A 10,555-nucleotide genomic window follows, 5' to 3' on the forward strand; every position below is an offset into this window, starting at 1 on the left:
ATACTATTATAACGGCCTTGGAACTGCGACTACACTCTCTCTACCCTACGTTGAGGCGAGATGCCATCAAATTGAGTGCGCTCCCGGCCTCGAAAAACTCCACCTGCTCCGACGTGAACGAATGATTCAACTCGGTTTCCCAAGGCTCACTACCTTTAGCAGCGGGTGTGACTCTAATGCGCACAGGTTGGCCGGGGGCCAGTTCCTTCAGCCCTAGGATATCAATGCGGTCGGAACCGCTCAGTCTATCATAGTCGCTCTCATGCTTGAATGTCAGAGCTAGCATGCCTTGCTTTTTGAGATTAGTCTCGTGAATGCGGGCAAAGCTCTTGGCAATGACGGCCACACCGCCCAGATATCGTGGCTGCAGGGCCGCATGCTCTCTCGAGGAGCCCTCGCCGTAGTTGTGGTCTGCAATAACGACCCACGGCTGATTACGCTGCTTGTAGTATCTGGCCGTGCCAGGAACGTCGCCATCCTCTCCAGTGAGGACGTTCCGAACATTGTTGACTTCTCCAGTCTCGGCATTGACGGCGCCAATAAGAGTGTTGTTTGAGATGTTTTCTAGATGTCCACGGTAACGGAACCATGGTCCAGCCGGAGTGATATGGTCAGTTGTGCACTTCCCCTTGACCTTGATCAAAACGGCGCAGTTGACAAAGTCTGAACCCGACCATGGCGCAAAGGGCTGAAGTCGCGACAGGCGCTGTGACGAGGGTGATATCTGGACTTCTACTGATTGCCGATCACCAGATGGTCCTGTGTATACATAGTCCGTATCTGCAAAACCGGCTTTGGGCAATGCATCTCCAGATGGAGGACTAAATCGAAATTCACTTCCATCCTCTCTTTGAAGATAGTCCCTAGTCGGGTCGAAGCCAAGGTCTTCAGAGAATATCTTGGCCATCACTACCTCGGGTGAAGAAAGAAAGATGTGAGTTTGGGGGTTGGAGTCGAGACGTCCTGTAAAGTTGCGATTATACGATGTGATGATGGAGTTTGGTGTTCCCTGATTTTTATCAGTGTCTGAAGAACAGTATTCGCGTTTTTCTTCAACTCACCTTCTTCATATCTTGGCGATCCCAGGATCCGCAGCAAGGTCCACAAGCATTCGTCAACGTTGTACTGCCCAATTCTTCAAAGACCTGCGTGATACCTGCATCATCGAGTGTCACTCGAGTCTTTTCGCTTCCTGGCGATAGTAGCAGTGGCATCTTTGGCTTTAATCCAGCTGCCAAGGCTTGTTTTGCAAGACTGGCTGCCCGGGATAGGTCTTCGAACGACGAGTTTGTACATGAACCAATTAGCCCGGCGGTCAGCTTCTGGGGCCAGTCATTCTCCTGGACAGCAGATTTGAATTTTGATATCGGGTTCGAGAGATCAGGGGTAAAGGGGCCGTTGATACGGGGCTCCAGAGTAGACAGGTCAATTTCAATGATCCTGTCATACTGGGCGTCTGCATCGGCACGAAGCTCTGAAGACAGGGCCTGAGAGCAACGGGCTAGCTCGGGGCGTCCAGTGGCCTCCAGATACCGTGACATGGCCTGCGAATATGGAAAGATTGAGGTCGTCGCCCCAGTTTCTGCACCCATATTGCACACAGTAGCCATTCCGGTCGCGGATAAGCTGGCAGTACCCTCTCCGAAAAACTCGATTATAGAACCAGTTCCCCCCTTTACAGTGAGTATGCTCGCTAGCTGGTTGATAATGTCTAGTATCCGGGTTAGCAGAGGGAAACCAATCAATTGCAAGCAAATGACTAGCCTTTAGGTGTCGCCCAGCCGGACAATTTGCCAGACAGCTTGACACCAATGATTTTGGGAGCAGTCAGTTCCCATGTCAGGCCCGCCATAATATCGACGGCATCAGCACCACCGACGCCTATAGCGATCATACCAAGTCCGCCTGCATTTGGCGTGTGAGAATCCGTGCCAACCATCATGCCTGCGGGATATGCATAATTTTCAAGAACGGTTTGATGTATGATTCCGGCGCCAGGCTTCCAAAAGCCCATGTTGTATCTCCGACATGCGCTTGACATGAAGTCATAAACTTCTCCATGCGTTGTGAGGGCATTGGGCAAATCTTTGTCTTGGCCGTCTCTGCCAACTATCAAGTGATCGCAATGTACGGTTGTGGGTACTGATGTCGCATCTAGTCCAGCAGACATGAATTGGATCAAGGCCATTTGTGCAGTGGCATCTTGGCAGGCTATGCGCCTGGGTCTGAGGGATAGTTGCGTCTTTCCACGGTCAATGCGGTCATACTCCAAGCTATCCAAATGAGAAAACAAAACTTTTTCCGCATATGTCAGTGGCCGGCCAAGTCTGCATACAGGTTAGCAATTTTCGCGAATTATGAACAAGAAGAGCCTACTGTCTTCTCAGAGTTGCAACTCTGTTGGTGAAGGCGGTATAGTCAACCTTGAGGTCAGGTTCAAAGCGACTCAACGGGGCCTCAATGGGCGCTGTAGAGACGCTAGCGAGCCCGCGCCTCAGTGACACGACATGCCGTGGTCGTTGTCTCGCGACACGCTGCAGAACCTTGACGATAGTCATGTTTGACGCTGCAAATGCAGATTACACAAGTAAATGAAGGAGAATCATCAATTGACTGAAATTTCGAATAAAATACACATTTTGAAATTGAGCAATCTCAAGTCCGTTGATGACATGACCTCCAAGCGGATTGGCCAGAATGGCTGTCGGATAGAACCGATGGCTTGCTTAGGCACAGGTAAATGAGCCCGGGTGCTGTCTTAGCGTCAGCGGATGGATCCGTCACTGTTGCTGACTTGCCTGTTGTGGTTCATTGCTAAAAGCATGCCAGTAGGTAGAAGAACACTTGGGGTATTTCAAAACCTAGGATATGATAGTATTCCAGCATACAGCTTTCCATCCCTTTTGAAATTGATTTGCTGGGCAGCGCATTCAACATGGCGGCTACTGAACGTAATGTGCAAGGGCACAAGCGAACACCATGGCGGAACCTGGCAGTGGGCGCCTTCATGAACGTCTTTCAAGGTATACACTTCTTGATTCAATAACGTTGTTACAAATTATTGACAATACTCCCTTCAACATAGTCACCACTTTGGGACAACCGATGGAAGTTTTGAAGACTCACGTGGGTACAGCAACACCATTCTACTTTGAGTGATATCTGACACTAGAACAGGTTGCGTGGACACTCATTGAGAGATGCAGTCAAGTTTACTTGGGGTAGAGGTGGAATTGGTGCCTTTTATCAAGGTCTAATCCCTTGGGTCAGTACATGATATCTGCTTGACTTGACAAGCACGAGTATACACAGAACTAATGGACATTCCAGGCGTGGTTTGAAGCATTGACCAAAGGCTCCATACTGTTCCTCACTTCGAATGAAGTCGATCACATGTCCAGGACATACTTGAATGCTAGCCCAGTATTGGCTGGAGTGTTGGGTGGGATTAGTGGAGGTGCCGCCCAAGCTTACTTGACCATGGGTACATGCCATAATCCCTTTTAGTGTTGGTGCCATCAACTAACGCAGCGCCCAGGATTAACCACGTGTATGAAGACGATAGAGGTGACACGACCCAAAGTAACTACACCTGGAGTGGCAGTTCCGGGTACACTGGAGATATTCGCATCAATTATTCGAAAAGAGGGTATTCGAGGAGTAAACCGCGGCGTAAATGCCGTCGCATTAAGGCAAATCACGGGATGGTCGTCGAGAATCGGCATCTCCAGACTCGCAGAGGGACCTATTCGCTCATTCAGTAGAAAATCACCCGACACCAAGCTGAGCACTGCAGAAAAGATAGTAGCCTCGACCGTTGGAGGAGCTTTGAGCTGCTGGAATCAGCCGTTCGAGGTGGTGCGAGTCGAGATGCAATCACTCAAGCGTGACCCGTCCGTCGGTCAAGCACCTACCATGGCCACGACTGCCAAGCACATTTTCCAGTCTTCTGGTATAAGTGGATTCTTCCGTGGTGTCGTGCCACGCATAGGTGTTGCTGCTTGGGCGACGATTTGCATGGTAGGGCTCGGTGATACTGTAAAAGAGTATGTTGCGACTGTCGGGCCAGGGCTAGCAACCGGCGAGAAGGCCACTATCTAGGCAGCTTCATGGTCTTTAAATCCTGGGCGCTCAAGAATGGCATTTGATCATCCATGGCACGATTTGCACCAACGGCCATTGCATGTAGCGAATCTAGAAATAGGTGAGCGCGGCGTTGTCAGGCAAGGGTTGGGTTAGGACCAGCCACTGTCGGGGAATTAGGCTTCTGGCAGGGGCGGCGGTTTGGCGGGCAACAATGGCAGCTTCAAGGGTGTGAACCCTGCAGCGCTCTAAACTGTCATCACCCAGGAAGCGATAGCATGCATTAAGGAAGGCATCTCAATGCCACAGCGTTTCGCCTCGACACTGGGCGGGTTCTCTTGATCATTATACTGGTATCTTTTATATCTCGTATCACTCTTTTCAATTTTTTCTGGAATTGTGTTTCTTCGGAATGTCCTTGTAGAATGGAGAACGGGTGACTGATTTTGGTTATGCTATGCCCTGGATCCACCGAGCCCATGGTAATCAGGCTTGGCTAACAATGCCAGCAATGAGGCACAGTCGTCTTGATCTTGGGCGCATCTCTGGCATTTCTGGCAATTGGAGAATCTCTTCATCTCATGTAGCATCAATCACAAGGAAAGACAGACCAGTAAGCAATAACAGCGATAACAGCAGTCCAGAATGGCCCGTGGGAGACTCCTTGTACTTGGCGCTACAGGAGCCACTGGTCAGCTTGTTGTACAGCAGGCACTAGAAAAAGGCTGGCAGGTGACCACCTATGGGAGACGGACGCTGCCAGAACACGCCAACAACGCCGACATCACGGTACGTGCAGCCTCGCCATTATCGGGTACAATAAAACGTTGCATTGACTTATTCTTTGGAAAGACTTTTGAAGGCGCACTCGACGATGAACCGTCCCTGTGTACTGCGATCAGCGGACAGGACGTGATTATCTCCCTCGTCGGCCCTTCAGGGATTACCGCCACCGCAACAGAAGTCTTCGTGCCTGCGTATAAGCTCATCTTGTCAACCATGCGCCGCGAAGGCGTGAAACGAATCATCGCACTCAGCACCTTTAGCGTCCAAGATCCGAATGATCAATTCAGCCTTTCGCGATGGCTTGCCGTGACCGCGCTCTGGGCAATGGCGAATAAGGTCTGGAAGACTGTCGTCGGTGTCTCTCAGGTGTTTGGGGAGGAAGGCGATCAGATTGATTGGACCTTGTTTCGTGTCGGTTTCTTGGCAAATGGACCGCCGATGAAGGTGGTTGACGGCTACGTCGGTGATGGTACACTGGGTTTGTATCTGCGACGAGCAGATATTGCTGCGTGGACTCTTTCCCAGGCAGAAAAGTCACAGCCACAATTTGTACGACAAAGACCTGGCATTTGTTCTGTAGCTCAATAACGAGTTTCGGGCGCTGTGATCAATGAACGTCGGGCTCCCAGCCTGCCTTGTTGTGTGTGCTGCTATCGAACTGTTTGCCGATGCCAATGGGGTGGTCAGAGATGGCGAATATGGAGGTTCTCTATGTTGGAAGGTGCGATTCTAGCAGCTAGAGGGGCACCGATTAGAGCTACCTGGGCACCACAGGGAAATCTTCCCTTCCCATCATCAATACACTCACTCCGCCTCTTTTTTGGAATTCTCTGTTCTGTCCTATTCTAGTTCCACAGTTCTTCTTTCTGCGGTACCACAAGGAGGCGCAACCAATAAAACCCGATAGATCAAGCTGACTTAAGTGCATGATAAGTACTCCCTCAACCCTGCCGCCCTGGTGAAATATGCTTTGGCGAATAGATGTGCCACGATGCTCGCCCACATCCATCCCATGCAAGCCGTGCATCTCGCATGCCATGGGTGCAGAGTCCAGATCATCGCAGCCTGCCCCGCCCTGTCAGTATGGCATTATCGGACCATTATAAATACTCCCTCGCAGCTCAGACAATACCTTTTGTAGAGCCTTCTGCTTAGTGCTGAATGTGCGAAACTGCTAGATTTCATGGCCAAATATGTGCCTAAGCGAGTGTTGAAGATTTTGGTCGGAAATAACCCAGCGTTCAAATCTATACACATTGGGGCCATTATTAGGTACTTAGCCGGCAATAACGTTCATCATGCCTGTGGAGTATGTACGCTCGTACAATTTGCCCTCGGATAAGCTGAAGCAGTACCTACAAGAACAATTCCCCAGCACATTCATTCACTTGCGTGTGAGTATTCACACCACTTTCCCGGCGACAAGGAAAATGTGAATTATCTTCTTGTTGACTTTATCCCAGGACAATGGAAACGATAGCTATGCCGTAGTGCTACCTCGTGGCTTGACTCAGGTATAAATCTTTCCAATGCTTACCTGCAATGATAATTGACGTTGTTCATCTCACGCGGTGTTATTAGGCTCAGAAAGACGATGTCAAGGGTCTTCGCTCTGGAGAATGGCTCAACGTACCGACATCACTTGTACCGAGACCGCTGGAGCAGTCACCCTCGTCGATCGATGGCTCTAGAAAAGGGGAACGGTCAGATCATATCGCTCTGGATGTAGTCGACTCGGACCAAAGATCACAGGCCTCTACACCACGAGGATCAACGTTTGCTAGCTTCTTCGCCTCACAATATGGTAGACAGATGGAGCTGTCAACACCCGCAGCAGCTCCTCAACCAGCCCAGGAGATCAACCCCTTGCTTCAGTTTGGAGGTGCAAATGTCGCCGCTGATACTGCTGCGGTTGCTCCTACTGGCAGCCCGAGTCCCATGGATAATAGAGCTGCGTTTCAGAAGCTTATCCTTAAGCTCAAGAAGCAGCGTGTATCAAACACTCCACCGTTTGCTGGCGGTTTCTCTGGCGGTTTCTCTGCCCCGCCCGCCGAACCCGAATGGGGCCCGTCAAGTTCCCTTGCATCACCGAGTCCATATTCACCATTCAACTTGGAGCACCGAGACGGTCCACCGCACAAAAGCTTCTATGTTGGCAGCAGTGGCCATACAGCTGCTGGCACAATCCCGTCTGACTCTGGCTACGCCTCACTTCCGACAATTTCAACCACAGTACAGAGAATGACAGACACCGACAGGCTTACCATCAGATCCTCGGTTGAAACAATTGAGGGAGACGTCGACATCAAGATAGCTCTTGTTCGGGCTTTTGTAGACGAGATAACAAGTCGTCTTGCCCCAACTACATTGAACGGCGTTGAGCAAGGGGAGAAATTGGAGTATGCAGTGGAAGCGCTCTTGAAAACGGTTGCTGAGACGCTGGAACCAATTGCCGAATCCAAATCTCAACGACAAGGTGTTCTTTTCCTGAGACAGCAGAGGCGGTATGTCCAATGTCGCATTTATGTAAAAGTCGGTCAGTTATGCTCATATAACTCAGGCGCATTTCACGGGAAATATTGACTGGTGCTCGGAGCACTGAGGGGTCTATCGAGAGTTCGGGCAACTCAACACCTGTAAACCAATCCACGCATGAAGGTATGGGGTCAGACGAGATCATGAATTGGCTTTCTGATCAGACACAATGGCCTCAACTCATAGAAGAGGACAATCTTCCGTTAGGAAGTGACGAAAGTCACTATTTTGAACAATCGAGAGTGTTTATCACTCAAAGCGACGCCTTCCGGTGGCTCATCGACCAGTTGACGGCTACTATGGAGCTTGCGGGGATTGAGAATGTCTCCATCTTGAACCACTGCATTATCACCGAGTTTGACAGACGTGCGAGCCCAAAGCAAGTCGCGTCTGCTGATTTTGTCATCAGCGGCCGTTTAGACCTTTTTCTTAAAGAATACTTTGGTGATGCAGCAGCTTGCAATCTCGGCGACGTCTTGGTAGTCGTCAGAAATGAAGACAATCACCAAATGCTTAGTTGCCGACAATACATGCGCCAGACTTGGCCATCAAGTGGCGAAGCCACACTCACCGCTTTACAGAAGGGCCTGGATGCCTACCAACGAAATCAAACACATGATGCCCAGGGTATGTTATATTTGCTCAACACTCCGACTCTACTTACCAATACCAGATTCTTTCGACGGAGGAACGATACGACTCCGGGTGGAGAAGGAGACAACCTCCGTGTTAGTCTGTGCTCCTAAGCTACGATTATGCGATGTTGGTGCCCAGATTTGCTGGATAGCTGCCGTGTGTCAGTTTCCTGCAGACGACGAATGGTTACTTTCATCTGCTTTTTTGATTCATCGTGGTCTTTCCAATGATGGTGAGTTTCGCAACGATCATCAACCAACTCTTTCTTTTGAAGTAAATATCGAAAGAAAGCGGATCGCTCCCTTGGGCCCGTCAAACCATGATTGTTGGAAACTTCTCCTCAGATCCTCTAATATCGTGACCGGGTTTCCAATCGCGAACCGGACCGCTCGACAGAAAGGTATGGAGATTGCTCTCGAAGTAATGGCACAGTCAGCTGGTGCACAGCGAGTCACTACCTTCGATGATAAAATCGTACTGAAGGGATTTTCAAGTCTTCTGGTTGCTGTCAGCTGCGACGATTTGTCGATCACTTGGCACTATATTGAAAGTGCCGACCTTTCGAGAATTCCGTTCTCCGCTGCAAAGTCGATTCATACAGAAGAACTGGATTTGAGCTACATGAAAGACAAGCGACATTTCTTGGGCTGGACGCCAGCTGCGGCTCAAGAAGCAGGTGAATCACTGATCCATCACTGACTGCTGATGTAAATCTTTGCTTACCACATTGCAGGAACAAGAAACGCGAAATACGCCGACATAACAAGGTCCCGCTCTGAAACCGTATCTGGTCCTCGTTTTGCACTTAGCGGTATCAATCTCTCCGTATCAAAATACATCAGTGGCGGGGCTAGCTTCCTTTTGAGTGAACGAGCAAACAGCCTGCGACTGAAAAGAGAGGGTCCATTTGAGAGGAAGATTTACAGTCTAAGCAGAATGTATGTGGTTTTGTATGACGATCTTGACCACAGAGGATGGCTTATAGACGGTGCCAGTGCTGTTTTACACGCATTGCGCTGTCAGTTGACGAAGCCGCCCTACGATAAAAGCCGTTTGTTTGAACCATCCGCGTTCAAATACTCAGAGGGCTATGGCGGGCCGGCTGCTTCTATGGAAGCATTGTTAAACATCGACTTTCGAAGAATGAGGGTTTTCGAGAGTCTCAGTGAAGCAGGCGAGGGTCCACCTGGAGCTGTCAGGGATACAGAGAAGGTCACGTACTGGACTATTCAAGGCATGATTGAGGATCTCTGGGACGTTTTCGAGCAGATGCATGATCACCAAGAGAAACTCAAGTCATCACCTGGGATTGAGTTGCGCTTTGATCGTGGGATGTTGGAAGGGTGGTCCTTTGTCGATCTCTTGAGCGAACCAGTACTCCAGGCACGATCAGTGAAGTTGACCTCAAGTGGAAAAGGCTGGGTCGACTTCACTCGTGCTATCCAGGCTGTAACATTTCTGGCAAGAGACTTTGGCGAGATTATCAAACCGATACATGAGGAAAGCAGCTGCTTCAATTGGGCTCAGGTCCCTCGTGGCATAGACTACCTAGCAGTCCGCCTACAATTACTAAAGCAGATCTCCGATGTATACGGGGATCCATCGGCCACACCATTGAAATTGGCGAACGGTATTTACTGGCATAAACCCCATCAGCTTTTCGAGGATTGCGGCTGCGTCGCTAGTACTTCTGGAGCGAACTGCGACAGGGTCCAGGTACTTCTTCCAGAATTTACTCTGGGCCGCAAAACGCATCCAGGTATCGATCTGGCAGATCATAGCGTCTTAGGCGACGCCGCTGTCATCTTCGGTCGTTCCACGCGGCTGCCACGGCACTGGCCGAGCAAGGACCGTTCTAAGGAATCCATTCCCACCAGTGGATCCGGTGCAAGTATCAGTGATGATAGTCGCGGGAGTCCTGGCGGCAGCCACAGTCCATTTTCAGCGGCTGCTTCGGAGCAATCCTCCAAGTCAAGTCGAAATTCACGTTTGTGGTTGCCATTGGGGCGCCGCGAGCAGAAATGAGCCAAGAGAGGTCCTGAGCGCGATTAATTGGCAAAAAATGCTTCGTATTAGCCAAGGCGCATCACTCTTGGTGTATTGGTTTTTACAAGCATGGTTTTTCATACGAGTTAGGTGGGATATGTGTATTCAATCTGTTCCAAGTACAACACGATACTTTAAGTTGAGAATAGAGGGATAGAAAAATTATTTCCTATGAATACACAGGTCTCTTCGGAAAGAATGGTAACTACTTCGCAGTGGATGGCCAAAACAGCGAAGGGAATGTATGACATTGCAAAGACCACGGCCGAGGACCCAGCTTCCATGAACGTCATCACCCTGTTCACGTTGATATTCCTACCTGGGACATTCCTTGCTGTAAGATTCATTCCATCCTGGAGTCATTTGAGATCCCCTTTATTAATTAGCACACCCAGACCTTCTTCAATACACCGATTTTTGTAGATGAAGCTGTAGGTAGCTCATGGTCATTCAAAAATCAACTCTTTCT

General features: G+C 49.7%; 5 protein-coding genes across 5 annotated transcripts; 3 read left to right on the top strand and 2 right to left on the bottom strand.

Moving 5' to 3' along the window:
• Window positions 1–40: 40 nt before the first annotated feature.
• On the bottom strand, window positions 41–1,610 carry PFICI_09507 (uncharacterized protein; the record flags this gene model as incomplete). Its single annotated transcript, XM_007838088.1, has 2 exons — window positions 41–1,009; window positions 1,062–1,610. The coding sequence occupies 2 exons, from the start codon at window positions 1,608–1,610 to the stop codon at window positions 41–43; spliced, it is 1,518 nt and encodes a 505-aa protein (XP_007836279.1).
• A 149-nt stretch (window positions 1,611–1,759) lies between these two features.
• On the bottom strand, window positions 1,760–2,558 carry PFICI_09508 (uncharacterized protein; the record flags this gene model as incomplete). The annotated part of the gene is made up of 2 exons (XM_007838089.1): window positions 1,760–2,327; window positions 2,377–2,558. The coding sequence occupies 2 exons, from the start codon at window positions 2,556–2,558 to the stop codon at window positions 1,760–1,762; spliced, it is 750 nt and encodes a 249-aa protein (XP_007836280.1).
• Window positions 2,559–2,935: 377 nt separating this feature from the next.
• PFICI_09509 (uncharacterized protein) lies at window positions 2,936–4,101 on the top strand (the record flags this gene model as incomplete). The annotated part of the gene is made up of 5 exons (XM_007838090.1): window positions 2,936–3,023; window positions 3,086–3,126; window positions 3,173–3,265; window positions 3,331–3,484; window positions 3,539–4,101. The coding sequence occupies 5 exons, from the start codon at window positions 2,936–2,938 to the stop codon at window positions 4,099–4,101; spliced, it is 939 nt and encodes a 312-aa protein (XP_007836281.1).
• Window positions 4,102–4,728: 627 nt separating this feature from the next.
• Window positions 4,729–5,457, top strand: PFICI_09510 (uncharacterized protein; the record flags this gene model as incomplete). The annotated part of the gene is made up of 2 exons (XM_007838091.1): window positions 4,729–4,872; window positions 4,936–5,457. The coding sequence occupies 2 exons, from the start codon at window positions 4,729–4,731 to the stop codon at window positions 5,455–5,457; spliced, it is 666 nt and encodes a 221-aa protein (XP_007836282.1).
• A 710-nt stretch (window positions 5,458–6,167) lies between these two features.
• PFICI_09511 (uncharacterized protein) lies at window positions 6,168–10,065 on the top strand (the record flags this gene model as incomplete). Its single annotated transcript, XM_007838092.1, has 6 exons — window positions 6,168–6,263; window positions 6,333–6,383; window positions 6,451–7,373; window positions 7,430–8,031; window positions 8,078–8,716; window positions 8,774–10,065. The coding sequence occupies 6 exons, from the start codon at window positions 6,168–6,170 to the stop codon at window positions 10,063–10,065; spliced, it is 3,603 nt and encodes a 1,200-aa protein (XP_007836283.1).
• Window positions 10,066–10,555: the final 490 nt, after the last annotated feature.

Source organism: Pestalotiopsis fici (assembly GCF_000516985.1).
Source record: "Pestalotiopsis fici W106-1 unplaced genomic scaffold PFICI_Scf_6, whole genome shotgun sequence".
Taxonomy (NCBI): domain Eukaryota; kingdom Fungi; phylum Ascomycota; class Sordariomycetes; order Amphisphaeriales; family Sporocadaceae; genus Pestalotiopsis; species Pestalotiopsis fici.